Source organism: Tenebrio molitor, chromosome 5 (assembly GCF_963966145.1).
Source record: "Tenebrio molitor chromosome 5, icTenMoli1.1, whole genome shotgun sequence".
NCBI lineage: Eukaryota > Metazoa > Arthropoda > Insecta > Coleoptera > Tenebrionidae > Tenebrio > Tenebrio molitor.
This window is the reverse complement of record NC_091050.1, coordinates 17451752-17478774: the sequence shown is the minus strand read 5'-3', so window position 1 is coordinate 17478774 and position 27023 is coordinate 17451752. Positions and strand designations below refer to the sequence as shown.

At 39.1% G+C, this 27023-nt stretch overlaps 8 protein-coding genes across 9 annotated transcripts; 1 reads left to right on the top strand and 7 right to left on the bottom strand.

Annotated features, from left to right (window-relative positions):
- The first annotated feature begins 6344 nt into the window (after nucleotides 1-6344).
- Nucleotides 6345-8079, top strand: LOC138130392 (uncharacterized). Its single transcript, XM_069046835.1, has 3 exons — nucleotides 6345-6854; nucleotides 6936-7320; nucleotides 8036-8079. The coding sequence occupies exons 1-3, from the start codon at nucleotides 6345-6347 to the stop codon at nucleotides 8077-8079; spliced, it is 939 nt and encodes a 312-aa protein (XP_068902936.1).
- Nucleotides 8080-10201: 2122 nt separating this feature from the next.
- LOC138130810 (brachyurin-like) lies at nucleotides 10202-11527 on the bottom strand. Of its 2 annotated transcripts, none has more exons than XM_069047484.1 (5): nucleotides 11071-11527; nucleotides 10824-10990; nucleotides 10685-10774; nucleotides 10488-10627; nucleotides 10202-10437 (listed from the first exon to the last, which is right to left on the bottom strand). In XM_069047484.1, exons 1-5 carry the CDS (start codon nucleotides 11382-11384, stop codon nucleotides 10273-10275), a joined length of 876 nt encoding a protein of 291 aa, XP_068903585.1. In that variant the 5' UTR covers nucleotides 11385-11527; the 3' UTR covers nucleotides 10202-10272. The 2 variants fall into 2 exon arrangements, with proteins under 2 accessions (XP_068903585.1, XP_068903586.1); XM_069047485.1 differs by having other exon boundaries at nucleotides 10231-10448; nucleotides 11071-11480.
- Nucleotides 11528-12051: 524 nt separating this feature from the next.
- On the bottom strand, nucleotides 12052-13244 carry LOC138130814 (brachyurin-like). The gene is made up of 6 exons (XM_069047488.1): nucleotides 13091-13244; nucleotides 12889-13039; nucleotides 12662-12828; nucleotides 12519-12608; nucleotides 12320-12459; nucleotides 12052-12270 (listed from the first exon to the last, which is right to left on the bottom strand). The coding sequence occupies exons 1-6, from the start codon at nucleotides 13161-13163 to the stop codon at nucleotides 12106-12108; spliced, it is 786 nt and encodes a 261-aa protein (XP_068903589.1). The 5' UTR covers nucleotides 13164-13244; the 3' UTR covers nucleotides 12052-12105.
- Nucleotides 13245-14344: 1100 nt separating this feature from the next.
- On the bottom strand, nucleotides 14345-15732 carry LOC138130807 (brachyurin-like). Its single transcript, XM_069047480.1, has 5 exons — nucleotides 15195-15732; nucleotides 14964-15130; nucleotides 14821-14910; nucleotides 14624-14763; nucleotides 14345-14569 (listed from the first exon to the last, which is right to left on the bottom strand). Exons 1-5 carry the CDS (start codon nucleotides 15476-15478, stop codon nucleotides 14405-14407), a joined length of 846 nt encoding a protein of 281 aa, XP_068903581.1. The 5' UTR covers nucleotides 15479-15732; the 3' UTR covers nucleotides 14345-14404.
- A 147-nt stretch (nucleotides 15733-15879) lies between these two features.
- On the bottom strand, nucleotides 15880-17083 carry LOC138130808 (brachyurin-like). The gene is made up of 6 exons (XM_069047482.1): nucleotides 16923-17083; nucleotides 16726-16876; nucleotides 16509-16669; nucleotides 16364-16453; nucleotides 16168-16307; nucleotides 15880-16115 (listed from the first exon to the last, which is right to left on the bottom strand). Exons 1-6 carry the CDS (start codon nucleotides 16999-17001, stop codon nucleotides 15951-15953), a joined length of 786 nt encoding a protein of 261 aa, XP_068903583.1. The 5' UTR covers nucleotides 17002-17083; the 3' UTR covers nucleotides 15880-15950.
- Nucleotides 17084-17884: 801 nt separating this feature from the next.
- Nucleotides 17885-19151, bottom strand: LOC138130806 (brachyurin-like). The gene is made up of 6 exons (XM_069047479.1): nucleotides 18992-19151; nucleotides 18791-18941; nucleotides 18571-18734; nucleotides 18428-18517; nucleotides 18231-18370; nucleotides 17885-18179 (listed from the first exon to the last, which is right to left on the bottom strand). The coding sequence occupies exons 1-6, from the start codon at nucleotides 19068-19070 to the stop codon at nucleotides 18009-18011; spliced, it is 795 nt and encodes a 264-aa protein (XP_068903580.1). The 5' UTR covers nucleotides 19071-19151; the 3' UTR covers nucleotides 17885-18008.
- A 1190-nt stretch (nucleotides 19152-20341) lies between these two features.
- On the bottom strand, nucleotides 20342-21711 carry LOC138131343 (brachyurin-like). The gene is made up of 6 exons (XM_069048309.1): nucleotides 21552-21711; nucleotides 21193-21343; nucleotides 20972-21138; nucleotides 20832-20921; nucleotides 20636-20775; nucleotides 20342-20588 (listed from the first exon to the last, which is right to left on the bottom strand). The coding sequence occupies exons 1-6, from the start codon at nucleotides 21625-21627 to the stop codon at nucleotides 20421-20423; spliced, it is 792 nt and encodes a 263-aa protein (XP_068904410.1). The 5' UTR covers nucleotides 21628-21711; the 3' UTR covers nucleotides 20342-20420.
- Nucleotides 21712-25473: 3762 nt separating this feature from the next.
- Nucleotides 25474-26829, bottom strand: LOC138131255 (brachyurin-like). The gene is made up of 6 exons (XM_069048152.1): nucleotides 26601-26829; nucleotides 26392-26552; nucleotides 26173-26339; nucleotides 26025-26117; nucleotides 25836-25975; nucleotides 25474-25784 (listed from the first exon to the last, which is right to left on the bottom strand). Exons 1-6 carry the CDS (start codon nucleotides 26655-26657, stop codon nucleotides 25617-25619), a joined length of 786 nt encoding a protein of 261 aa, XP_068904253.1. The 5' UTR covers nucleotides 26658-26829; the 3' UTR covers nucleotides 25474-25616.
- Between the last annotated feature and the right edge of the window lie 194 nt (nucleotides 26830-27023).

The window sequence follows — 27023 nt, the reverse complement described above, 5'->3', positions numbered from 1 at the left end:
GGACTCACCTCCACCTCATTCAGTCATTCAAAAGGTAAAGCACAGGTCCGGACTCGGGTTTGCTCAATGGGACGGTACAAACATGTAAATGATAAACACCTGACACATCTGTCGCGAATCAAGGTCATACAGTGACTCACCCGGGGGATTCCTCCCCCTAGCTTCTATCATGATGAGGGGCTCGAACCACGGGCGTCGTCTTCAGAGCGCTACGTTCCGGGATTGCGTTGGATGTTCTAGCAGCACCTGTAATAGCCCCGTGTGCAGTTTGGGGTGCACAGCCCGCCCGCAGTCTCCACAGAGGAAGACCGCCACGGCCAGCGTGTGAGCCTACAACCCACTTCCATACGATACTGTGCTCCCTCAGTACAGGAGAGCCGGGGTTACCTCCCAACCGTTAATCAAGCACGTATGATCTGTTACATGTGGTTGTCACCACTGGCCGTCTCGACAAGACGCGCCCAGTCAACGGCCGAGCCGTGTCATGAGCCAAAGATGCCTCACCCAGACATCCGGTGCTCAGGAATTATACCATGGTATCTGCCAGAGGTTTCAGCGCATTGGTGGTACTGACATCATAGCCCAGGTTGCCCAAACCTGCTATCACCCAGTTACCGACACACCTGGTAACTGTATCACCGGCTAGCACAAGCCTAATTCACTGCACCACTCCCGGGTCACAGACTATTCACCTGCCGTCACTCTCGTACTCGTACCTTGGACAGCCCGTCGGTTCCAGCTGCCAAAGCTACACTGTCCCCGTCTCGCCTGTGGGACCGTAAAAATCACCCCCGAGTCAAGGACCTTTCAGAACATAATTTATGAGCCACATGTTTGGGTGGAAGAGGTAGTTTTTCTGTTGCGTTTTTAAAATTCTCTTACACAAGTAAGATTGTTTTATATTGTAAATAAATTTGGTGATGGGTAGATTAAGAAAAATTGTTAGGTATCAATAAAAAACTCTTGTTACAGGAGAAACACAATATAGTTTTTATTCGCACTTCACGAAGACCCAGAAAACATTATATAAATATATATTCCTATCGTGCGTGTGTTCGACTGAATTGGAGAGCAATGGGACGAAGGAAAACCCGGCAAGTCCATTCTGTTACCGTAAGTCGGCGGAAAACTCCTTCAAATACGGAAAGCGTGTGTTCCGGTGACAATTTTGGCGCGGCCCAACGCGGGGCCCGAAGAAAAACTTCAGAAGAAGTAACCCGCCAGCCCGACCCTGAGATGGTTGTCACCAGGAACACTTGTCAAGCTGGAAATTAGCGGGCCGACGGGGAACCATCGGCCCAACCTCAAGTTGAAGCACGCAGTTACCTACAGGTCCGCTCGTCGACATGGAGGCTCTTGTCCAGGTACTGTCCCGTCTGGTGGCCCCAAGATCGATAGAACCTCCAATTTTGCCAGAGTTCTCTGGTCTAGAACACGAGGACCCGGAGCGCTTCTTAGAGAAATGCCGAGAACGCCTCGCCGCGACGCACCCAGAGTCATGGCGAGACCGAGTTGCCACTCGGCTGCGCGGTAACGCCGAATCCTGGTGGTCAATCAACCGGGCCATCCTTCCCACATTCCCAGACCTGGAGCGGGGCCTGATTGAAAAATACGGAGGCCTCGATAAAGTAGTACGCCTCCATGCCGAGTTCTATGGCACTCGCCAAGCGAAGGAGGAGCCGACGGAGACGTTCCTCCAGAAGAAGAAATTCCTGGCCGCAAGAATCCTTCCCACAATGACGGAGAAAGTGCTCGTCGCTACTTGTCGCACTCTTCTGAGGGACGAGTTAGTGATGTACTCGGCCTTCGCATCACCTCAGACGCTGGAAGAACTGTCTCGTGGGGCCGGTACCATCGAGAGGCTCCTTAACCAGAAGAAGGCGGTACCACCTGCGACAACTTCCACAAAGTCGCTACCCAGGTGCCGCTACTGTCCTGGGACTCATTTCCACGCGGACTGTCCAGAACTCCGGAGGAATCCGGGAAACGGCCAGGGGGCCACGACCGCAGCGGGACCCAGCCGTCGCACCGTGGGCCCCGTGGAGAACCAGCAATAAACGCCGTAAACCATGGAGACGCGAATCTTCCACGCGTCTCCATCAACATCGAGGGAAAGGAAGTCGTTGCCCTGATCGATACCGGAGCCACGCACAACATGATTCGTCGGGGAGCCGTGGTCGGACAGGTAAAACTTTTGTACCAGCCGGCCCAACTTCAGACCGCCACCGTTCACAGCCAAGCGCGCATCGAAGGCACTCAGGAACTTAGATGTACCTTAGGTAAGGTTCACTTCCAATCTAAGTTCCTCGTGGTGGAACGCCTCGTTGAAACCGTCGTCCTAGGCTACGAGTTCATGCAGCAGCACCAGGTCTGCATTGATATACGCCGACAATGCATGTATTTCGGTACAGACGATCGGTCCACGGTCTTCTTTAAAACCGGCTCCTCCAGTACCACAGGGGACAACCGACTCCAGTCCCTACGGAAGGGATTGACCTCCATCACTGCGCCCCATGGAGATGGGGACCAACGGAAGAGGAAGCCTTTAGAAGCGTGAGAAAGGTCCTCGCCCAAACGCTGATGCTCCACCGGCCGAATCCCAAACTCCCGTACGTTCTACAAACTGACGCCAGCGGCACCGGCATGGCCGCCGTCTTATATCAAGAAGATGGGGGCAGGCGGAGAATCATTTCGTACAGCAGTGCCAGGTTCAACCCGACGGAGATGAAGTACCACTCAAATGAGCAGGAGTGTTTGGCCGTGGTATGGGCCATCCGGCGGTACCGACCTTACATTGAAGACAAGCCGTTCCTTTTACGGACGGATAATAAGGCTCTCACCTGGCTGCAGACCACCAAGAACGAGCGAGCCAAGCTGCTGAGGTGGGCCCTGGAGCTACAATCCTATCAGTTTACTATTGAACACTGTCCGGGAAAAGAAAATCAGCTACCTGACATGCTCTCAAGGGACCCCAACGCCAGGGAGAGCCATGAGGAAGATGTCGAGGATGTAGAACGGCTGCTGCCCCGGGCCTGTTCGGCCGCCCTGCACACCCTCGCGGAGGAAGTCAGGCGAGCCCAAGTGGAAGACGGTGAAGTCACCGCGAAGGTGGTCGAAGCACTACGGGATCCCGCCAAATCTGCAGAGTCGTGGGTGCAAAGGTTTCGCTACGGGTATTTCGAGGAGGACGGTCAGCTTTTCTACGGCCCCGAGAGGAAGCTGTTTGTGCCTACCGACGTGCGTCAACGAGTTTTATTTTCGTACCACGACGAGGCACTCGCCGGCCACCCGGGAGCCGAAGAGACGGAGCGATCAATCACCCAGCACTTCCACTGGCCGAAGCTGCAAGAAAGCGTTCGGAGGTACGTGCGTCGCTGCCTCCTCTGCGCACAGTACAAGTGTGGGTCCTCCCAACCAGGCGCGCCCCAGAAGCCGCGACAGCCGAAGAGACCATTTGAAGCGATAGCGTGCGACTTGATGGGGCCATACCCGCGAACCCCCAGCGGGAACAGATTCATTCTAGTAGTTACAGATTTATTCTCTAGGTGGGTGGAAGGGTTTGCCATACCCACGAGCACGACGTCTGTGATTGTGCGCCTACTGGAAGAAGAGGTCTTCACCAGGCAGGGTTACCCTGGAGCCATCATCACAGACAACGGCTCCCAATTCACGTCCCGGCGTTGGACGAGGGCCTGTCGACACTGGCAAACACGAACGTGAACGACGGCCCCATATACGCCCCGGGAGAACCCTACGGAGCGCCGCAACCAGGAGCTAAAGAAAGCTCTCCGATTCCGCTTAGTTGGACGGGGACAGAACACGTGGGACAGCGAACTCTCCACGGCTCTGTTCAGTGTGCGCCGCCGTCGCAACGCCGCTACGGGCATGTCCCCTAGCCAGCTGCTTTATGGGCGAGACCTCGCCTATCCTGGAGCATGGGATGCCCCCGGAGACAACGAACCACTGACTCCAGCCTCAAAGCGATTAATAGAAGCCCAACGACACCAGGAGCTCTATATCCAACGACGCTTCCGAGATGAAGACGCTGCCGTCGTGAGCTTCCGTGGTGATGCTCCGAGTCCCGGCAGTGACTCCCTTCCGGCCGTTCAACTGCAAGTGGACGGGACCCCATCAGGTGATACGCCGGATCGGGCAGTCACACGTCTACGTGGTCAAAATAGGCGAAGCTAGGGCGAAACACCACGTCGACCGACTCCGAGCTGCGCCTCCATCTGTTTAAAATTCACCACCCTACTGGGGGAGGGTACAGGACAATAATACCCCCCAGTGGCGCCCAACAGCAATGGTTATAGACAGGGGCTGTAACCAAATACAGAAGTGCGAATTCAGGGAGTCTGGGTTTCCCTCATCGCCGCGACGCGCAACAGACAATTTCCAGAGCGGAGAGTGCGCTACTTTTATGTTAATTCTTTTTCTTATGTGCATTTAAAAAAAATGTATTTGTAATTAATTCATCTTTACAACATTAGGTGTCTAGCGTCCTTGTGGGTAGGGGAGTTTGTTGCCAGGAAGCGGGACGCTAGGCACCGACGATTATTTAAAAAAAAACAAAAAAATTAATAATATGTAACTGTCAATAAGAAAAACAGCAATTTTTTGGTTTTGTACCACAAGTTAATTTTCTTTTATATAAATAAATATATATTCCTATCGTGCGTGTGTTCGACTGAATTGGGGAGCAATGGGACGAAGGTAAACCCGGCAAGTCCATTCTGTTACCGTAAGTCGGCGGCAAACTCCTTCAAATACGGAAAGCGTGTGTTCCGGTGACAATAGAAGAAAATGGATGGAAAGTGCTGAACGGGAATAAACGAGGGGATGAGGAAGGGGAAGTGACATACGTAGGCAGCAGGGGGGAAACAGTCATAGACTACGCAATAGTAAATGAGGCAGGATGGGAGAGAGTGAAAGAGTTCAAAGTGGGAGAAAGAGTGGACTCCGACCATCTCCCTCTAGAAATTACCATAGAGGGAACGAACCAAGAAGAAAAGGAAAAGGGAGGAACGAGAGAGGAGGAGAAGAAGGTGATAGTAAAAGTGTGGAGTGAACATGGAGTGAAAGAGTACAGGAGGAGACTGGAGGAAGCAACATTCAAGGAGCAGGAAATAGAGAAGATGGTGACACAGCTAAAGGAAGTGATCGAGGAAGCGACGAAGAAAAAGGAGGTGATAGTAAGGGGATCAAAAGGGGCAGGAAAGAAAAGTGGATGGTGGGACAGAGAATGTGAGCAATCAAAGAGGGAAGTGGTAAAGGCGTTGAGAGGATGGAGGAGGAGCAAAATTGACAGAAGCAGATTCCTAGAAGCGAAAAGAAGATACAGAGAGAGATGTAGAGAGAAGAAGAAGCAGAAGAGGGAAAGGGAGGAGAAAGAGATAAAAGAAATAAGAACAGAAAGGGAGGTGTGGAAATACACAAACAGAGAGAGGAAGAAAAAGGAACCAGTGAGCGAGAAAATAACAATACAAGAATGGGAAGAGTACTTCATGAAACTGCTGGAAGGGAGGAAAGAAGAAGGAAAGGTGGGAACACAAAGGAAAGAGAAGCAGACGGTGATGGAGGAAACAGAAATCACAGCGGAAGAGGTGGAAAGACACATAAGACACTTGAAAAAGAGAAAGGCACCGGGATGGGACGGGGTGCAAAATGAAGCGTGGATGTATGGGACTGAAAGAGTGGTAGAGAGAATGGTTGAACTGATGAATGGGGTATGGAGAGGAGAGGGATTCCCGGCGGACTGGAGAGAAGGCGTAATCTGCCCAATTTTTAAAAAAGGCGAGAAAAATAGAGCGGAAAACTACCGAGGAATACCTCTCTCCTGAACACGGGGTATAAGTTGTATGCGTCTGTTTTGAGCGAAAGGATGAAGAGGATAATCGAGGAAAAGGGAGTGTAGCCGGATAGTTAGGCAGGGTTCAGAAAGGGAAGGGGTACTGTGGACAATGTGTACATCCTGGACCATTTAGCAAGGAACGAATTGAGGAAGAAAGGGGGGAGGATGTACGCATTGTCCATAGACTTCAAGGCGGCGTTCGACAAGGTTGACAGAGTGAAAATGTTTGAATGTATGAGAGAAAGAGGAATAAGTGAATGGCTGGTGCGGAAGGTCGAGGAGATATATGCGAGAACGAGAAACAAGGTGAAGGTGGGAGAGAAAGAGGGCGAATGGTTTGAGACGACAAAGGGAGTGAGACAGGGCTGCCCGCTCAGTCCCCTGCTGTTCACGATATACGTAGCGGACGTGGACGAAATGTTGAGGAAAGCGCAGGCGGGGAGGGGTCGTAGTGGGTAGGGAGAAAGTTTGGAGCCTGGCGTTTGCGGACGACATGGTGATTGTGGCAAAGAGTGAGAGAGAGATGAAAGAAATGATGAGGAACCTGGAAAAGTATGTGAGGAAGAAAAAGCTGGAAGTGAATGTAGAGAAGACGAAAATGATGGTGTTCAGCAAGAGAAAGAGGAAGAATGAGGAGAGCGAGTGGAAGTGGGAAGAAAGCAAGATAGAAAGAGTGAACGAGTTTAAGTACTTGGGCTACACCTTCAACGAGAGAGCCACAGTCAGGGCGCAAGTGAGAGAGGTAGTGAGGAAGGCGAACAAGGTAGTTGGATGTGTGTGGGGAATAGGAGAGAGAATGTGGGGAGGTGAGTTCGGGAGGAGAATAATGATGTTCGAGAGCATGGTGGAGAGCGTGCTGATGTACGGAGCAGAGATATGGGGATGGAAGGAACAGGAGGAGGTGGAGAGAGTGCAAGAGAAATATTTGAGATGGGTGCTAGGAGTGGACAGAGAAACACCAGGGTACATAGTGAGGGAAGACTGCAAGGGGAGCAAGCTGAGAGTAAAAGCGGGAAAGAGAGCGGCAAAGTTCGAGGACAGAATGGGCGGAAGGGAAGAATGCAGGATACTGACTGAGTGCTAGAGAGAAAAGAAAAAGAACGCGGATGAGAAGGAGAGAGAGAAGTACTGTAGGAGGAACGGGTATGCCAGCGAGGAAGTGGAAAGAGTGAGAGCGGAAGGAAGATGGATGTGTGCGGAGCTGAGCGAGAGGGACAGAGATACGGACAAGCAAGAGAGAAGGGAGAGAATCAGAGAATCGAGGTACAACAGGGAGTGTGAGAGGTGCGTGACAGAGGATGTTCCGGTGTATCTGGGGAGAGAGAGCACGAAAGAAAGGAAAATGATGGCGAGATTTAGATGTGGGAACGAAGAGAGAGAGAACAAGTACTGGATGGAGGAGGAGGAAAGGATGTGCAGGATGTGCCGTGAGGAGAAAGAGACGATCGAGCGCATGTGGAGAGGATGCGGTGAAATGAGAGAGAGGGAGGAAAAGGAACGGGGAGAAATACTGAACGAAGACGGAAGAGAGATAGGATGGATGAAAGAGGTATGGAAGAGGAGGGAAAGGATAGAGAAGGAGAGGGGTGGGGAATAAAAGAAAATGTATGTTAATTTAAAAAAAAAGAATTATTTTTGGAATTGTAAGTTTATTTAGAACTGTGTAAGGTATAGGAATCCTTTAAAGCCCGTAGGGCAAAATAAAGTAAAGTAGTAGTAGTAGTCCCTAAAAATAGTGTGTTCCTATCTTTGTCACACTCACCAGATTTATGGATCATGTCCTCTCTTTTCATTTTGAGGACAAAAATTGTGGAGCGAAATGGCGCTACCTTCTAAAGATATAGTACCTTAGTGGCGTCGGCGGGAACGTTTGACCAATGGGGGCTGTGAGGGATGGTAGTGTCATTGCCATCTAGAACACCAGGTATAAGTCAGACAGCGTGTGACGTCACAAGGAAGGCCAAACTTCAAAATTTGTTTACATTTTCAGAAAGTATCAAATACAGTGTTTTAATCATTCTTATGGAAGATTGAAAATTGTGAGATAAGCAAAAACTTGGTGGCAAGTGTATTTAATAATTTCAGTTGATACCAGGGTATTTACTGTTCATCGAACGTCGCAATAGTTATTTGGATAACTAGTCCAGTAAATGATATTTTGCGAGTGTGCGTGGTATTGCGTAGCCAAGGCGCCTAGCCGCGGCGGGCAACACGAGCTGGACGGGTAATCCACAAAATTTTTCATGCCGACAAATTTAAATCATTTTTAAAAAGTTAAAAAATTATTATTAATTAGTTCAACCAAAGTAACTTCTATGTCAAACTTTGTTGACATTTAAGAATCAATGCTGCCAGCCCATTATCTAGCGAATTTTTAACCAAGGTCACTTTTGTAAGTACTAGGCCGGGAATTTAACGTTCCCGGCGGATTTTGAATCATGCAAAACCGTCGATAACGGCCGGCGGCATGAAAAAGACGTTGAAACCTGGGAAGTATTTTTATACCCTATCAACATTTTCGTATTGTAAGTCGTTCTAAGTACAATTTAGTTGAAAAAATATTTGCTACACATACTCGTATAATTAAGATGTAAGAAGCATTTGTTTCGATTTGGTGTTATTTAAATGATTCACAAAGTAAAAATTACGCAAAAACAATAAATAGACAAACTTAACCTCACTTGTAAATGACAATTTTCGCGACATTAATGAAATGGCATTTTACTCCACGAGGCAGTAATTGTAAAGCCTAAACTACTAAAAAAAAGAGTGCTAACCAAAAATGTACTGTTTTTATTAAATTCTGGAGACCTTTACTCTGATGTCACGATCAAAAACAATTGCTGCCTTAAGGCTTTGTGTTCTAGATGGTAATGGTAGTGTCGCAAGGTACTACTAGCGTCACCACGAGGGTAGTAGCGGAACGCATTTGTACTATCAATTCGGCGTAACGGGTAGTATTTGAATATCCCTACAAAATGTAATTAACATTTAATAGGTCAATAAAATTAATGTTGTCCGTACAGATAGAAAAGGTTTGCAGCCAAATGCTATTCTAAAACATTCTTCGGTGACAAAGGAAAAAACTGATACCATTTTGTAACATTAATTTATACACAAATAAGTGTATCGATTCAAAAAGACCTACGGCTTCAGTTCCAGCGCCCACTTTAATAACAAATTTAATGGATCGCTCGATACATTTGGTCTGGTCCTAACAAAAGTCTAAATTTAAACAGTTAAAAACGGAGTTATTTGAAAAGTTCTAGAGATATCGAAAGGTGTCGTGATTGGCGTAAGTAACAAGTAAAGTAGAACCGAGCTGATTGGTCACTTTGGTCAAGTAGGGGTTGTGAAAGTTGGGTGCGCCAAAAATGATAAAACCGAATGCGGGACGGGAAAAGAGGCTTTTTGATTCACTCGGAGTTTGATCTCCAAAGTAGCCGGAGGTACGTTCAGTACTTCCAGCAGTTATTTCTGTGGCCACGTGTTTCACAATTATAAGGTAAATTATTGTAGTAGCGATCTAATTAGTCAAACGACTTTAGTTCTTTATCGTTTCAAAATAATGGATTAAATTCTTTATCGCGAAGTATGTGATCTTCTCATTTACCGTTGGGGAAAACACGTTCTCGCCAAGGGGATCTATTTTAAATTACTATATTAAAAACATCTTAATTCATTATCCGTCTCTTTGGGACTTTCTCTTCGTCGGGGGAAGCTACCGCCAGTGTCCATCATTCTCAATTAGCTGTTGGTCCAGCGTAGAGCATAAAGAGCCATCGCCAAATTTAGATGGATAGTAACCCTTTACGTACCGCTGACACGTGAAGAGAGGTACCCTTGTAAGTCTGTTAGAACCTTTACCCCTTTTATTTTACTCTTTATTAGACCAGGCTATACTGAGAGGTTCCAGGGGATCGCGTCGGGTTCAATTTAATTGGGGAAACACATAGTTCGCATCTCAAACTCGTCTAATGCTGTTCTGTATTTGCCCAGTTTAGTCATTTATTCAAGTGTCCGATCTCAATTCGCGGGCCGCGAGTCAAATCTGCTTGAGTCAAATGTCCACTAACTTCTGTTATTAAATTCATTTATTTATTTCTACTGTTTGTTGGAACCAAGCACCAGCAGAAACAATTTCTTGTTCAATAAAATGTAAGTGAAGTGTGTTCAATAGTTTTAATTCCATTTTCTGAAAACCTTCCGAAGGTATGGCCTCTCGTTGAACCAAATTAAATTCTTTTCTCATTGTTTTTGTTTCGTTTTTTTTTACGCAAAATATCCTCCGAGGGAAGCGGCAACCAACAATTATATATTAATAATATTAACATTAAAACAAACAATAAATATCTTTGGAAAAGGTATTTGTTCCTAACTTTAATCATGTAATTGTTTATGTTTCTTGTCAACATGGTCATTTAATTGTAATAAGTTGTGTTGATTATCCACATAGCATATGGCCATGTTCTTGTAAATCCAGATGGATCGTTGCTTTCACAACCATTCGAGCTTATGAAAGTTGCAACCCCGACGTGGTACGTCAAAAGATCTACACGTTGAATTAAAGGACTGCCAAGGTCACCCTGAAAAGCCGCTAATGGTAAAAATGAAGTAATTTCAATTTCAAGTTTACTTTGCAAATTCCCTCGTTAGTATCTCCCGCAACACAGACCATGTTCTCATTGACTTGATCACCAAAAGCTAATTTGCATTCTTCGTTACTAAGTGTAACCAAATCGACATAATTAAGGTCATCAACCAGTCCAGTGGCTTCTGAAAACAAAACACAAAATATATTGTATTAAAATTAATTGTTTTTAAAATTCCTACCATCAGATGTTTGTCCCCAACCGTAAGTGAGAACGGAAGTAGAATCGGGAAGTTCGGACCCTGCCAAAAGATCGACAGACCAGACGTGATCTAAAATTTTTGATTATATCTCTTTTTCGATAATATTTGAATTTTATACCGTTGTATGATAGAGGCATCCGCAGTTTAATGAGACCAATATCATTCGCAAAAGTGGCTGGATTGTAGTCAGGATGCAGGAAATAAGTCTGCGTGGTCAATGTTATGGCATTCGGGTCATCAGAATTCAATTTATTGGATCCAACACGAATGGTAAACGACAAAGCACTGTTGCAAAGAAAACAAATTAAGACACATATACCTATGTATACCCATATGTTTGAATTTAGCTGTTAAGACATTATTACCCATCAACACATTGACCAGCAGTTATGATCCATCGAGGGTTGGTGAGAGCACCGGTACAGAAAAGTGTGCTATTATTGGAAGTTGTGTATATTGCTGTAGCGTAAGGAAATTGACCTGGGTCTGCTACTGCTCCACCGATGATTCGTCCTCCGGCAACTTTTCTTTGCATCATATGATTTGATTCCTCAATTCCTTGTATATCATGTTGTCTTGATTTAATTTGGACTGCTTGGACCAGGATTATAAAGATACACAACACGAGTGTAACGGTATTCATCATTGTTAGCAACTGATACATTGAACAATGTTCCATTTATATCTGCACATTTTGTTGTAGTTTGAGTGTTTTATCTACGTTATCATTAATAGTAGTTAATTCAACGAGTTGTAATTTGGGCTTTTTTTGGCACCTTTAAAACTCTCGTTTCACTCGAGTTGTAAACTGGCCCACTCATGCCAAAAAAATCCCAAATTACACAAGAACGAGTTGAATATAACGTTTTTTTCTTCGACGAGCCCCCCAAAGGCTCCAAATCGCTGAAAATCTTTAAAATTACCTTGACGTTTCGTTTTGACAAGTTGTCAAATTTATCAAAATCCGTTCACACAGGAGAAAATTCTCAAATTCTGACAGTGTCGAACAAAAAATCTTTTTAATTTAAAAAAAATTATAGATCATTTTTGGCAAATTGTACATTTTTGGTAATTTGTCTACGATCACTTTCACCTTGAGGAATATGATTCTCCTCAACTCTAATTAGTAATTATATATTTATTTTGAACTTTTCAACTAAATAACAGGTCAAAAATTGACGGAAGGAATGGTAAAGAATAAATGTAAATATTTATTTATAAACGAAGCTTCTTGCTTAGCAGCTTTAGTTTTAAGCACGTTAGTCGAGTGTCGTTTTCAGTGCTTTCGATCGAAATTAACGACTGAACATTTTTAAAACGTACAATAAAAATCTTTTAAAAATTAATTTGTTTCAAGACTTTAATCGTGTCATCTTTATGTTTCTTGTCAACTACATTATTTAATTGTAATAAGTAGTATTGATTATCCATCTGGCATATGGCCATGTTCTTGTAAATCCTGACGGATCCGTGCTTTCACAACCATTCGAGCTTATGAAACTCGCCACTCCGACGTGATACGTCAAATAACCAGAGTATTGAATCAAAGGACTACCAAGGTCACCCTGAAAGAATGGTGGTAAAAACTGCTTAAAATACCGTCTACAAGCTTACTCTACAAATGCCCTGATTATTATTTCCCGCGACACAAACCATATTCTCATTCACTTGATTCCCAAAAGCTAATGTGCATTCTTCGTTACTAAGAGTAACCAAGTCGACGTAGTTAAGGTCATCCACTAGTCCAGCAGTTTCTTAAAACGAAACACAACTTATGGTTTATAAAATTCAATCATTTTTTTTAAATTCCTACCATCAGATGTTTGCCCCCAACCGAAAGTGACAATGGGGGCAGCATCGGGAAGTTCAGAACCTGCCAAAAGACTGACAGAAAAGATGTAATCTAAAATTGTTGATTATTTTTCATTTTTGATGATACCTATATTGTTTTTATACCATTGTATGATAGACGCATCCGCAGTTTAATGAGACCAATATCGTTACTCAAAGTAGTTGGATCGTAGTCAGGATGCAGAAAATAAGTGTCCGTGGCTAATGTTAAGGCATTCGGATCATCAGAATTTAATTTGTTAGATCCAACACGAATGGTAAACAACAAAGCTCTGTTGTTGAAGACTCAAGGTAAGATAAGTATATAAAATCACCTTTTAGGAAATTATTACCCATCGACACACTGACCAGCAGTTATGATCCATTGAGAATAAAGAATTGTACCGGTACAGAAAAATGTACCATCTGAAGTTCTTTTGTAGATGGATGCAGCAAAAGGGAATTGACCTGCGTTTGCTACTTCTCCACCGATGATTCTTCCTTCTGCAATTATTCTTTTTGTCATGTTTTTCAAATCTTCGATTTATACTTTACCGATTTGTTTGATTTGTGCGGCTTGGACACAAGTTAGAAAGATACACAACACGAGAGTAACTGCTTTCATCATTGTTAGTGACTGATATAATTGGAGATTTTTCAATTAAGTCTAGTCATCCTATAAGTTTTTTTATCGTCGTTATCGTTAATCATTTTAAGTTTTGAAAAGTGAGACAGTTTCGGATAATTATCAGAGAAGACTGTAATTCTGAGTAGCAATGGGAATTTTTAAGAATTTGAATGATACGTCGAATCCACTTAAATACATTTACTTTAAAAGCAATGAATGATAATAAAAAAATTAAATAAAACCATATTAAAATCATTTAAATTTAACAGCTGAATTAAATGAGTATTGATTTACTGCCTAGATGGGAAAGTTTTACAGCCGTTATAAATACATTATGACATTAATTAATAGCATGCGATGAATACAGAATTAAATTGTGTAATGACACAGACATAACAAAAATAAAATTTAAACGATTTAAAAGACAAAACAAAATTGAGAACCTGAGTATAATAAATTTAATCAAATTAGAATGAAATTGAAAAAACAAAATTAAATAATAATAGTACCATTGAAATTAAAAAAAAGATTGCAAAAAAAACTGTAAACTTGAATCGATTTCTCTTGCTACATTATGTTAATAACTAAATTCTCGTAGTCTTATTTTTGATTATCTTAATAGCTGTCATTCACTAAATCAGTAAGTTTTAGCAAATCACTCAAATGTTGTTTCCAGGCGCGTTTTAATTGGTTCTGATTTGTCCTTTAAATCATGCAATAATTATAAGATTAATTATTATCTACGACGGTGTGGTACATCCTCTTTATCCTACCCATTTCAGTCCTATAATAATTTAATTTACAGCTACAGTGCAGAAAATAAATGTTTCACCGTATGCCGTAGGATAAAATAAATAATGAATTGCAATAATTGTTGACGCTCCTAGTTACATGCGTGATTACAAATCTTTATTAAAGAATCTCATTGTTTATGGCAAACTTTTCTAAAAACGATTATAATTTGAGATTGTTGAATTATTATTCCAATGAGATAGTGCCGGTTACTAAAATTCGGGCTACAACTTCATTGTCAAACTTCATACATTAGTGTTAATAATGTCTCTATCACACTCGTTACGTAAAGAACTATTATCGACCACAATGTTATAGTTTTAATTATACATAGTTAAAAAAAGAGTATTGAAGTTAATGATTGGTGTTAAGATTTTTAAAACACGTGATAAATTATTGTACAAAAAATTAATTTATTTTACCACTTCAACCATTGTCATCACTATTAATTAATTGTAAAATGTAGTATTGATTATCCACATAGCATATGGCCATGTTCTTGTAAATCCCGACGGATCCGTGCTTTCACAACCATTCGAGCTTATGAAAGTCGCAACCCCGACGTGGTACGTCAAAGACTCTCCATATTGGATCAAAGGACTGCCTAGGTCACCCTGAAAAGCCACGAATGGTAAAAATGAAGTACCTAAATTCAATTCCAAGTTTACTTTGCAAATGCCCTCGTTAGTATCTCCCGCAACACAGACCATGTTCTCATTGACTTGATCACCATAAGCTAATTTGCATTCGTCGTTACTAAGAGTAACCAAATTGACGTAATTAAGCTCATCAACCAGTCCTGTGGCTTCTGAAAACAAAACACAAAATATATTGTATAAAAATTAATTATTTTTAAAATTCCTACCATCAGATGTTTGTCCCCAACCGTAAGTGAGAACGGAAGTAGAATCGGGAAGTTCGGACCCTGCCAAAAGAGTGACAGGCCAGATGTAGTCTAAAATTTTGAATTATTTATTTTTATGTGTAAATAATATTTTAATATTGTACTGTTGTATGATAGAGGCATCCGCAGTTTAATAAGACCAATATCATTGGCTAAAGTGGCTGCATCGTAGTCAGGATGCAGAAAATAAGTCTGCGTGGTCAATGTTATGGCATTCGGATCATCAGAATTCAATTTATTGGATCCAACACGAATGGTAAACGACAAAGCACTGTTGCAGAGAAAACAAATTACGTTATACATATGTGTGAATTAAGCTGTTAAGAAATTATTACCCATCAACACATTGACCAGCAGTTATGATCCATCGAGGGTTGGTGATAGCACCGGTACAGAACAGGGTGCTATTATCGGCAGTTGTTTTGTATATGGCTGTAGCGAAAGGTAATTGACCTGGGTCTGCTACTGCTCCACCGATGATTCGTCCTCCTGGAACTTTTCTTTGCATCATACGATTTGATTCTTCAATTCCTTGTCTATCATTTTGTCTTGATTTAATTTGGACTGCTTGGACCAGGATTATAAAGATACACAACCCGAATGTAACGGTGTTCATCATTGTTAGTGACTGATAGGTATATTGAACAATTTTTCATTCATATCTGCACGTTTTGTTGTAGTTTGAGTGCTTTATCTGCGTTATCATTAATCTTTTTTGTTTTAAAAAATGAGAGATACTCTGATAACAATCAATAAAGTAAAGCAAACTTTTTTTGAAAAACTTTCAGCCCCTTTTTCTCAAAAAATATTAATATTTGTATAAGACATTATTGACTTAATTGTTACCTTTTATGAGGTTCTATCACAGGTTAAAATATCTGCACAACCTTCAAAATCACCTTGTATACATCCTAAGCCTATTATTCTCTCATACAGGATAAACTCTGGCTATTCCAATCATATAAGCAATTCTCATCAGTCCCATCGCAATACTACTGCACATACTGCACTACTGCAATATTTATCTATTTAATTATTTTATTAACTTTTTTATGGTGGCACCAAAAATATATTTAATGTACAATTTTTGCTCACGATAACCAAGTAACATTTTTTATCCAATCAGCATATGGGTATGTCCTTGTAAATCCTGAAGGATCCGAACTTTCACAACCATTTGAGCTGATGAAGGTGGAAACCCCGACGAGGTAACCGAAATAATTATCGTATCGCATCAAGGGACTACCAAGATCACCCTAAAATCTCCTTAATAAAAACTGAATCATTTAATGTAAAGTGATATCTTACTTTACAAGTACCCCCGTTAGAATTTCCTTTGACACAAACCATGTTCTCGTTGACTTGATTTCCAAATGCCAATTTACATTCGTCGTTACTAAGAGTGATCAAATCGACGTAATTGAGGTCATTGACTAGTCCAGTGCCATCTGAAGCCGAAATAAACTTACATTTAATAAAAGCAAATTGTTTTCAAAATGCTCACCGTCAGATGTTTGTCCCCAACCAAGTGTAACAACGGAGGAATTATCAGGAAGCGGAGAGTAAGCCATAAAATCGATAGGCCAGACTTTTTCTAGAATTTGTTTGATTATTTGGATTAATTTTTTGATAATATACTAACATAATACCATTGTATGCTACCGAAGTCGATAGTCTTATGAGACCGACATCGTTGCTCAATGTAGTTGGGTCGTAGTCTGGATGCAAGAAATAAGTGTCCGCAGATACGGTTACGGCATTCGTATCATTCAGAGCATTCGCTCCAAGACGAATGTTAAACAATAAGCCACTGTCGCAGAGAAAACAAAATAAAAAAGATGAAATTAACTATTAAATAATTATTACCCATCAACACATTGACCAGCAGTTACGATCCAGCGAGTGCCCATAAGAGCGCCGCCACAGAAGAAAGTACCATCTGAAGTACTTTTGTAGATGGCAGCAGCAAAACGGAACTGTCCTGTGTATGCTAATTCTCCACCGATAATTCGTCCTTCTGAAATTTTCCTTTATATTCTTTGAATTTACATTGTGTTCTTTACCGTTCTGTCTTGGTCTAATCTGAGCTGCTTGGACCCAAACGAGAGAAATGTACAATACGAGGATAACGCCTTTCATCATTTTCTGCTAGCGAATGTTCTATTTAGCACTTTTAGAATTAAATTCCCCCAATTTTAAGCAGTTTCCGAATTTTATCGTCGTTATCGTTAATCCGTGGAAGTTTTGAAAAATGTGGCACTTTCTGATAACAAAAGACACAGACATGATGAATCCGCAGAAAATGTAAGCTACATTTTGTCATCTTATGTCGTAAATCATTGTAAAACTGTATTATCCCATTGTCAAATTTGGTTGCTTTGTTAGGAATATCATAAATTATGAATTTATTGTAAAGCAAGCATAAAAAATCAATCAGTTGCTTTAGGTATAACGATAACGGTACAAATGTCTCTCTACATCTAGTAAAAAAAATATATTTTTTTTGGTATACATTGGTTGATTGGAATTATTATTAGTAACCTAAGCTGTCGTAATTTCAACAATGCAGGCAACTCTATTTATATCTATTTAGTTTTAACCTTCATACAAAATGAGCGTCTTTTTTGCACTAGACATGACACTCGTGGTCCAACATGTCGTGTGCAAAAAAATAGCCATTTTGCTACGTGTTTCATCCAATTTTTTTTTTAATTTAGTTACGAAAAGTACACATTCTGATTAAAATCCTGTTTAAATCTGCTATTTCAATAGTTTTCCGGAATAATGCTAAGTACTAATATCACTAATGTCACTTTTTAACACTAGTAATAATATAATGTCACTTTTTTTCACTACTTATTAAATGAAGCACGTTTGACAACTAAAATGACATATCACAATGGTTGCTTTTCTGAATTAGAAAATAAATCTTTGTGTAACAAAAAAGGTTGGGAAGAAGGACGCAGAACAACTGCTGTGATTGTCATGAGCGCAAATATGCTATAATGAATCTGCATTTAACCAATCATTCTCAATTATTATTTAATCAATGTGATGGGTACATAAATTACATTGTCATAATTAATCAATATTTATCTATTCTACACCTTTAATTATGCCAATTTCATCTTCGTTCTCGACATCGTTATTTAATTGGTAAGGGTGGTGTTGATTATCCACATAGCATATGGCCATGTTCTTGTAAATCCAGACGGATCTGAGCTTTCACAACCATTTGAGCTTATGAAAGTTGAAATCCCAACATGATATGTCAAGAAACCGTTGTCGCTGTATTGAATCAAAGGACTGCCAAGGTCACCCTAAAATCCCAACAATGGTAAAAGTTGAGTAAATACAATTTACAACCTTACTCTGCAAGTGCCTCCGTTATCATTTCCCGCAAGACAGACCATGTTCTCGTTGACTTGATTACCAAAAGCCAATTTGCATTCGTCGTCGCTAAGAGCAACCAAGTTGATGTAACGGAGGTCATCGACGAGTCCAGTGCCATCTTCACACAGAAAGAATATTATTTTTGATTTGAATCAAATGTTTGTGAAATGATTACCGTCAGATGTTTGGCCCCAACCAGCAGTAAGAACGGAAGCACCTTCAGGAAGCGGATAAGCTGCCAAAAGGGTGATAGGCCAGATGTAGTCTAAAATTAATTATGATTTATTTATATCCGCAGATGATATTCTACGATAATACTTTCATACAACTGTACCGCCGTTTGCAACTTAATGAGACCAACGTCATTGCTCAAAGTGGCTGGATCGTAGTCAGGATGCAAGAAATAAGTATCAGTGGAGACCGTTAGGGCATTACGATCATTTAAATTATTCGCTCCAAGACGAATGCTAAACATCAGACCTCTGTCGCAGAAGAAACAAAGTGAAACGTATTACTTCAACTGTTAAGAATTCATTACCCATCAACACATTGACCTGCAGTTATGATCCATTGAGTGCCCTTAAGAGCACCGCTACAGAAAAACGTACCATCGGCAGTATTTTTGTAAATTGCTGCTACAAAAGGGAGTTGACCTGGGGTTACCAAATCTCCACCGATGATTCGTCCTCCTGCAATTTTTTTTTCATTATGTTTTTTAAATTTATTGTTGATTGTTTACCGATATCTGCTGATTTAAGGTGAGCTGCCTGGGCCCAAATTAAACAGGTGCACCACACGAGTATCACAGCTTTCGTCATTTTCTGTTAAATACTATATTCGGCGCTTATTTTACATTTTACTTTATATCCAACTAATTTTATTGTCGTTATCGTTAATTAAATGGAAAAGATAAGATACCTTTTGCCAGCCAATATTGTAAATAGGACTTTATACCCTGCGAACAGCAATTATTTAGATCAAAGAAGCCTTTGAGATTTTGGACGTACTCGTATGTCCACAGATACTCTGGAATGTATGGAAGTATTTTTGGTTGCATATACCTGCTTCAATTTAAATTTGGAAATTTTTGCCGAATCCGGCCAAACAGGCAACAACGCTGTATGTCCATTCTCCGTTGTTGAAAACACAATTGCGAAAGTAAGATTCAGTGATGAATCTTTTATGTTCTGAAGTAAAAACCAATTTTGCGTTAAAATTTGATTCATTGTGACAGTTGGTTGACATTTGTTAGCTGAGTTAGCAAAGATACGAAAAATCTGACACTGTTAAAGTCATAGCCGCCGGCTTATCTAAGTAATTGTTAATCGCATGGTATTAGGTATTATAAATTATATGGTTTTTATTCTTCTTAAATGGGTAGGTATCAATTAATAAAGTTTTTTGATAATAATAATTACAATACGTCAGACAATGATAATGATATTTTCTGTCTGGAATAATAGTTATTTGTATCACAAGACTAGAAAATGCCATTTTGCAAGTGCAAGCACGGTTTGTGAAGCGTCAGCCGAGGCGCCACAAGTGCGAGCTCTGACAAAACATTTTCCACCCGTGTAATAGGTACACAAAATTTTTCGGTTGACAATTTGTTAACAGCAAAATATAATAATTTTTGTTAAAATATTACCGGATAGGAAATTAATTTTTTTCCATTGGCAACAGAAAGGACTGGCACGACAAAAAACAAAAGTCAACCAATTTCACAAATATTCAAAACAGGCTCGTCACGTGAATAATCCTGTATAGTGCCTCTAAATGATTAAGTTGGCACAACTGAAACCATAGTTTAATATTCAATTTCAAAAATATTGAAATTCCTTATATTGCCAACAAATGTGTTTAAGAAAAAGTAAAAAATCGTCTTAATGTGAAGAAAACACAACCCAACTCTTCATTTTCCCTTAGATAAAAATTCAACAGCGTTGTCACATGTAATTACGGTGTTGCTAGATTTTAGATATGTGAACAGGGCATAATTAACTGAGTAGGCTTTGTCCCAACCTGTCAAAAGTCAATTTGTAAAGGTGCAAATTGTTGCAGGTAAAAAAAGAAATAAAACCACTTTCCGTTTTGGGAAACTTTGTCAAAATATGTTTATTTTACAGTTTCAACCATGTCAACCTCACTTTTCTTATTAATATCGTTATTTAATTGTTGGTAGTAACGTTGTTTAGCCATTCAATGTATGGGGCAGTTCTTGTAAATCCTGATGGATCGGTACTCTCACACCCATTTGAGCTGATGAAACTCGAAACACCGACGTGGTATATCAAGGAACTACCTCCATATTGAATCAGAGGACTGCCGAGGTCACCCTGAAATCTCCTTAGTAAAAATTGAACAGAAACAATTTAATTCTTACTCTGCAAGTGCCCTGGTTATAATTTCCATCAACACAGACCATGTTGTCATTGACTTGATCTCCAAAAGCTAGTCTACATTCCTCATTGCTAAGAGTGACCAAATAGACGTAGTTGAGAGCGTCAACAAGTCCAGCAGTCTCTAAATAATACAAAATACAAATTATATATTTAAAAAAATATTGTTGAAATGCTTGCCATCATCTATTTGTCCCCAACCAATTGTAAGAACTGAAGAAGAATCTGGAAGTGTAGAACCTGCCAGAAGACTAATGGGTCTAATGTAATCTAAAATTGTTGGTTATTTATTTTAATTTTAAGATGATCTGATATTATACCGGTTAATGTTATGGCGATTCTCAGTTTAATAAGACCAATATCGTTAATCAAAGTGAGTGGATCGTACTCAGGATGCACAAAGTAAGTGTCCGTGGACAGTCTCAAGGCATTTGGATCATTAGAATTCAAACTATTCGATCCAAGACGAATGGTGAACAACGTACCTCTATTGCAGAAAGACAAAATAGAACAGATGAATTGAATTTAAGAAATATATTACCCCTCTACACACTGACCAGCAGTTATGATCCATTGTGTGTTCATAAGAGCACCGGTACAGAAATATGTGCCATCAGCAGTACTTTTATAAATGGCTGCAGCAAAAGGGAATTGACCGGCGTTCGCTTCTTCTCCACCGATGATTCGTCCCCCTGCAATTTTCTTGTTATACATAGGGCCAATTTACAGAAGCGAAATTAAGTTGAACGTAATCAAATTAACTGAACACGTGATCAGATTGAACCAATCGAAGTTTCAGATTCACGAGTTAATGGTGCATTAAAATGTAATTTTAATTCAACATTTAATTCTCATTCTATAAACTGGCTGTTAATGTTTAGAATTTTCTTCATTACTTACCGATTTGTCTTGACTTAATTTGGGCAGCTTGAGCCCAGATTAAAGACGCGCACAACACGAGTGTTACAGCTTTCATGATTTTTTTTAATGACTGGTACAATCGATGATTCTTCCGTTATATTAACCTAGTTTTGGCTTGGTTTAAGTGTTTTATCGTCATTATCGTTAATCTTGTTGTTGTGGAGGATGTCGCATTTTCAGATTATAAAAATAGACGTTGAGATGAGTTAGAAGTAAGTCTGATAAGCTTCCTGTTGTCCGTAAACAATTTCAAGACTCTTAAAATATGTATTACACACATCCGCAAAATAGTAGATTATGCACCGAGGGAGTGAAGTGCATGATTTTTACCCGTGAAGTTTGTAGGCCGAGGGTTCTACAAAATACTGAGGTAAAAATCATGCACTCCCGAGGCGCATAATACTATTTTCTGCGCGACCCAACGATTTTAACTGAAAAAAGACCAAGATTTCTAAATTATTTTTAACTGTTAGGTTAAGTTTAAGTGTCATGTTGACAGTTAAAAATAATTTTAAAACTTTCGGTTTTTTTCACTTAAAATCTTTGGGTCGTGCAAAGATTAGTATACGCACCTCTGGAGTGCATGATTGTTACCCTAACAATTCTTTCAAAATATTTCAACAAAAAAATTTGTTTTTCTATTTTTCGTTTGTTCTTATTAATAGATTAAAATGAGAGCTTATAGAATTTAAATAACACAAATAGGAATTAAAACACTTTTTTGTGCAACCGTACGCGAAACGAGCACTTTGCGTACAAAAAACAGGCCGCGAAATGCAATTTCACAGCCGTTCATCTTAACGACGGCCGTTAAAGTAAACGTCACTTTAATATTTGATACAAATCACAGTTTCCATGTAAGACTGGTGTTTAGATTTTTCGGGTATCAAATTAGAAATCGCAGAATTTATAATATAACTTATTCAGAAAACTCCCGTAACATTTGCTGTCATTTGCAATTCTATATGTAATTTTTTTAGTTTATTTTATAAGTACTAGCCACCTAATATTTTAATTGGCTGTACATAAGACCTAATCATCCTATTATCGACCCAAATTTTAAAAGATTATCATCATCATTTTGACTAACCCGAAATGTCAAAAATGACGGGAGTTTGTTAAATAGCTTATACGTACTTGTTAACTCTAGAGGAATACCTGCTGAAACATCACTGCAATTTTCTTCAGACATTTTTAGGATTATTTACAAAATAAATTGTTTTATTTATGTTATTTATATAGCAACATGTAAGCCGAATTTAATATGTATTTATTGACAGTAAAGTAAATTTTACTTTTTTTATTTTATAATAATTATCTACTAATTTTCTTTTGCACAAAAAATGTTGTGTATACCTAGGCCGCGAAGTCCTTTAACATCTTCGACACAATTTTTCTCTCGGTACGTTAAAAAATGATTTCGCGGCCTTGATATACAAATAACTATTACTAATAATTGATCTAATTTCAGCTCCCCTTGAGTAGTAAATAACATATCTTGAATAAATGATTACTACGGTGAATTGGAATAAATTTCCATATGAATTATTAGTTTCTAAATAGATGATGTAAGAATTTATTATTTTTCGTAGATATAGGTCGAGGATTTATTTATTTACAGTGGTTTTACTCAATTGTTTTAGATTAATTGTTTTAGATTATTCTTATCTAAAAGATCCTCAAAATCCACACAATATATCGAAATATCTATTACCATAAAAAAGCATTAAGCTGTAGTTGTGTAAATACTACAATTAAGGTCATAATGTTGTTTTATCGACTGCTGCTTTGGCCATAAATACCTTCTTATGTAGTCCTTATACAGGGTTATTATAAATGATTGTAGTTCAAGTAGGCGTAAAGAATGAATGTAAAATTTATGGTTGCCGCCCCATAAAAAAGCATCAAAAAATGGGAATAAGTGAGTAGACACCGTTTACACACAGAAGTTAAATTGTGTGCAAAACAACTCAATATTTTTGGATTCAACCATTAATCTAAAAAATAAATAAATAAAACTCTCATCACCGCACTTTTCACCTAAAAAATGACAGTGACAGTGACAAAAATTGACAGTTCACATAAAAGAGGCAAAAATTTCATAACATGGGCATGGCCTGCTTCGACTACAATCATTTATAGTAACCCTGTCGTACAATTGTGAATTATAAAATGAGCATGGAATTGAACACACAAGAGTGTAGCTAGTGTTGTAATCCCACTCATTTTCATTCCGTTTAGGATTTTAAAGTGATCTAATTTACTTAAAAGGTCAATTCAAATTTTTCCGGGTGTATAAAATGAAAAATTTTGGTTCATTTTCAAATTTGCAATTCAACAACCAATTATGTAAATTCGGGTCTGCTCTTAACAAAAATTCTTATTTGAAAAATTCTTAATATAAAAAGTTTATAAAAAGTCAATTAAATATTTAATTCGAATTAAATTTTAATGCGCGATTAGCTCATGAATCCGAAACTTTGATTGGTTCAATCTGATCATGTGTTCAGTTAATCTTGCATTTGATTACAATTAAGTTATTTCGCTTCCGTAAATCCTGGTAAAAGTCTTGAACATACAAAGTTCTAGAAACATCAAGAAGCAAACGAGGCTTTAAATTCTATTGGCATTCTTTCTTTCTTCTAAAGAAGAAGATTGCTGATGAGTTTTTATTTAGTTTCATGTTTTAGAAAATGTTAACTTAAGAGATAAGTTTATTGCAGTCTTTATATTTATAAGTATTCAAATCCTTTTACAATTACTACCTGTTTGATTACTTCTTACTTAATTTTTATGACCGTATTTATCGATTATAATCTAAATTACTGAAGGAGGTTAAATGTTATTCATAAATAATAACGAGCTTAACTGATATAAATTGAAATAGACAGCAGGACAACTGTTAAAGGCCTAAAAGCTTTTTTGTTAACAATTGAAATCCCATTAACTACGTAATATTAGGTAACATACATATAGTAGAACACAAAAGGTATAACAAAAACAAATAATACAATTTATATTTCTAAATGGCCATGGTCTGGCATGCAATATACTTTCTCTACTTTGATATCATAAGTGAATCTGTGTGATTCTGAATCTAAAAGTACCTAGTGTCACACAGGAACTTTTTGTGAAACTATTTTTGGGTTTTCTTTTATACGTATACGTTGGTATTGCTGTAATAACACGCTCGTCCGGCATCTCTAGTTAACTTCTATTAACAATTAAAACATTTGACATAAATTTCAGAAATACCACCATAACTCATGCCACACCAGAGTCCCTAGATTATTTCATAATCATAAGATTTTTGAGATTTTATCAAATTAAAGCGACCAAAGTAGAAAAAATAGTATATTACATTCGTTTTATAAGACGCACTGTGACACTCGTGTCACCATCAAACGTCTTATAAAACTCGTATAATAATATACTATTTCGATATTGCCCGGGTTCGATTCCCGGTTAAATCATCAGGTTTTGTCAAATCACTACCATCTTTCGGAGGAGATGTAAAGCTGTCGGTCCCGGCTACTTACTTAGTAGTGGTCGTTAGGTCATGTTAGAGGCGCTTGAGCGACCTGAAAACTTCTAGCACTTGGCCTTAGCCAGAAGGTATAGGATTTTTTTTTCACCCAGTAGTGGCGTAAAAAGAAGTAACTCAAAAAATCCGTAATGACAAATTCTTCCGGTCTGAATGCCGTACCAACGGGTGTTTGGTTGGTGGAGTTAACCAACGTGAGGCAGTATTTGAAAAAATTTTGAATGGGTGGCCTTAGCGTTCCGTTGTAACTAAATCCGGTCTCGATGCCGTGCCCTTTTTTGTATGGTAGTTTACTACTTCATTCACATAAAAGATCCTTACAGTGGTCAATTATAAAGGAGAAAGAAACAGAAAGTATTTAGTTATAGACAATTAATGATTATTTATTTTAGAAACTCTTCAAAACATTTGAAGTACGCATAAATGGATAACAAATATTTGTATGAAGCAGTTATTTTGTATTTACTGTTTCGATAAATGAGTGAAAATTTTCATCGTCATTAGAGTATATCCGTTACATTTCTTATCCAATCGACGTAATGGTAAGTTCTTGTATACCCAGACGGTTCCGGAGTATCGCAACCATTTGCACTGATAAAACTAGCAATTCCCATATGGGTTGTGCGAGGTCCATTAGTATACCGCACCAAAGGACTACCATTGTCACCCTTAAATAACACTCGCTAGAGTAATAAATTAATAAGTTCATACATTCAGACCTGACAAAACCCTTCATTAAAATTTCCACCAACACAAACCATACTGTCCTTGATCTGATTCCCATAGGTCAGTCTACATTCCTCATTAGAAATGGGTATGAGATAAACGAAATTAAGTTCCTCTTCGAGTCCAGCAGTTTCTTGAAAACAAGAGTCAGATGGAAACGTACAGATTGTAATTTTTATTACCATCGCTGGTTTGTCCCCAACCCATCGACATTAGACCACCAGTGTTGGGCAGAAGCTCGTAACTTGGAAGGTTATCGACTGGTTTGATGTAGTCTACAAAAATAATTAAAGCAATTCAGAAAAAAAAAGATTTTATATTTTTCCTTACCGGTAAATGTTATAGGGATGCGAAGCTTAATTAGTCCGATGTCATTTTCCAAAGTGTCTGGATTGAAATCTGGATGCAAAATATAAGTATCAGTGGCTAATTGGATACCAGTAGAATCCAGTTTCTGTATGTTAGTAGTACCTAAATAGATTGTAAATAAAACAGCTCTGAAATCGAAAGAGAGTTGTAAAATAAAAGGATTTCAAATCTTGAACCTACTCGTATACACAATGTCCAGAAGTCAAAATCCACTGGTCATTCATGAGAGCCCCACCACAGAAAAATGTTCCTTCATTTGTTCTTTTGTAAATGGCAGCGATGTAAGGAATTTGACCCGCAAACGCCACATCACCACCAATAATACGTTGTTCTTGACTGTTCTAAAATATGGGAGTAATAATTTTTAAATTTATCAAAGTTGTACTTACCTGTGCAGCTATGGTACACGTTGCCAACGTCAATATGCATAAAATCGAAATCTTCATGTTTTTGCTTATATTTATATTTGTGGTGTTGAGGTGAAACTATTCTAACCAAAAAATTTGACGTTTGAATCGTGATAGATTAAGGCTCTTCACTTTACGACTGATTAGAGAATAATTTAAATTTATTGACGTGATAAAAAATATAGGTCTTTTAATGCAAGGTAGAAGAAGAAGAGGTTCAGTGTGAAGAGCCCAGAAAAATTTCTGGTGAACCCAATGGGCATTTTTACAAGTATCCTATATTGATTGATGTCACATTATATTTTATAACTCATATTTCTTGTACTGGTACAGCAATAGTTGTTAAACAAATAAAAATATAACAGTTTGCCTAAATTATTTTATTTTTCCGTTCCCGTGACATTT

Excerpts from the sequence above, each read along its gene's own strand:
- LOC138130392 (XM_069046835.1), top strand. The coding sequence starts at position 6,345 with ATGGTGATTGTGGCAAAGAGTGAGAGAGAGATGAAAGAAATGATGAGG. Across the intron at positions 6,855-6,935 it reads GCAAGGGGAGCAAGCTGAGA|AGAGAAAAGAAAAAGAACGC; the intron begins GTAAAAGCGGGA and ends ACTGAGTGCTAG. Across the intron at positions 7,321-8,035 it reads GCGCATGTGGAGAGGATGCG|CCAAGGCGCCTAGCCGCGGC; the intron begins GTGAAATGAGAG and ends GGTATTGCGTAG.
- LOC138130810 (XM_069047484.1), bottom strand. The coding sequence starts at position 11,384 with ATGGAACATTGTTCAATGTATCAGTTGCTAACAATGATGAATACCGTT. Across the intron at positions 10,991-11,070 it reads GCTGGTCAATGTGTTGATGG|TGCTTTGTCGTTTACCATTC; the intron begins GTAATAATGTCT and ends TCTTTGCAACAG. Across the intron at positions 10,775-10,823 it reads GATGCCTCTATCATACAACG|ATCACGTCTGGTCTGTCGAT; the intron begins GTATAAAATTCA and ends CAAAAATTTTAG.
- LOC138130814 (XM_069047488.1), bottom strand. The coding sequence starts at position 13,163 with ATGATGAAAGCAGTTACTCTCGTGTTGTGTATCTTTCTAACTTGTGTC. Across the intron at positions 12,609-12,661 it reads GATGCGTCTATCATACAATG|ATTACATCTTTTCTGTCAGT; the intron begins GTATAAAAACAA and ends CAACAATTTTAG. Across the intron at positions 12,460-12,518 it reads TTGGGGGCAAACATCTGATG|AAACTGCTGGACTAGTGGAT; the intron begins GTAGGAATTTAA and ends TTTCGTTTTAAG.
- LOC138130807 (XM_069047480.1), bottom strand. The coding sequence starts at position 15,478 with ATGATGAACACCGTTACATTCGGGTTGTGTATCTTTATAATCCTGGTC. Across the intron at positions 15,131-15,194 it reads GCTGGTCAATGTGTTGATGG|TGCTTTGTCGTTTACCATTC; the intron begins GTAATAATTTCT and ends TCTCTGCAACAG. Across the intron at positions 14,570-14,623 it reads CTAACGAGGGCATTTGCAAA|GGTGACCTAGGCAGTCCTTT; the intron begins GTAAACTTGGAA and ends GTGGCTTTTCAG.
- LOC138130808 (XM_069047482.1), bottom strand. The coding sequence starts at position 17,001 with ATGATGAAAGGCGTTATCCTCGTATTGTACATTTCTCTCGTTTGGGTC. Across the intron at positions 16,670-16,725 it reads GCTGGTCAATGTGTTGATGG|TGGCTTATTGTTTAACATTC; the intron begins GTAATAATTATT and ends TCTCTGCGACAG. Across the intron at positions 16,454-16,508 it reads GACTTCGGTAGCATACAATG|AAAAAGTCTGGCCTATCGAT; the intron begins GTATTATGTTAG and ends AACAAATTCTAG.
- LOC138130806 (XM_069047479.1), bottom strand. The coding sequence starts at position 19,070 with ATGACGAAAGCTGTGATACTCGTGTGGTGCACCTGTTTAATTTGGGCC. Across the intron at positions 18,735-18,790 it reads GCAGGTCAATGTGTTGATGG|AGGTCTGATGTTTAGCATTC; the intron begins GTAATGAATTCT and ends CTTCTGCGACAG. Across the intron at positions 18,518-18,570 it reads GGCGGTACAGTTGTATGAAA|ACTACATCTGGCCTATCACC; the intron begins GTATTATCGTAG and ends AATTAATTTTAG.
- LOC138131343 (XM_069048309.1), bottom strand. The coding sequence starts at position 21,627 with ATGAAAGCTGTAACACTCGTGTTGTGCGCGTCTTTAATCTGGGCTCAA. Across the intron at positions 21,344-21,551 it reads AATTAAGTCAAGACAAATCG|GGGGACGAATCATCGGTGGA; the intron begins GTAAGTAATGAA and ends AGAAAATTGCAG. Across the intron at positions 20,776-20,831 it reads TTGGGGACAAATAGATGATG|AGACTGCTGGACTTGTTGAC; the intron begins GCAAGCATTTCA and ends TGTATTATTTAG.
- LOC138131255 (XM_069048152.1), bottom strand. The coding sequence starts at position 26,657 with ATGAAGATTTCGATTTTATGCATATTGACGTTGGCAACGTGTACCATA. Across the intron at positions 26,553-26,600 it reads CGTGTACCATAGCTGCACAG|AACAGTCAAGAACAACGTAT; the intron begins GTAAGTACAACT and ends CCCATATTTTAG. Across the intron at positions 25,785-25,835 it reads TTAATGAAGGGTTTTGTCAG|GGTGACAATGGTAGTCCTTT; the intron begins GTCTGAATGTAT and ends GTGTTATTTAAG.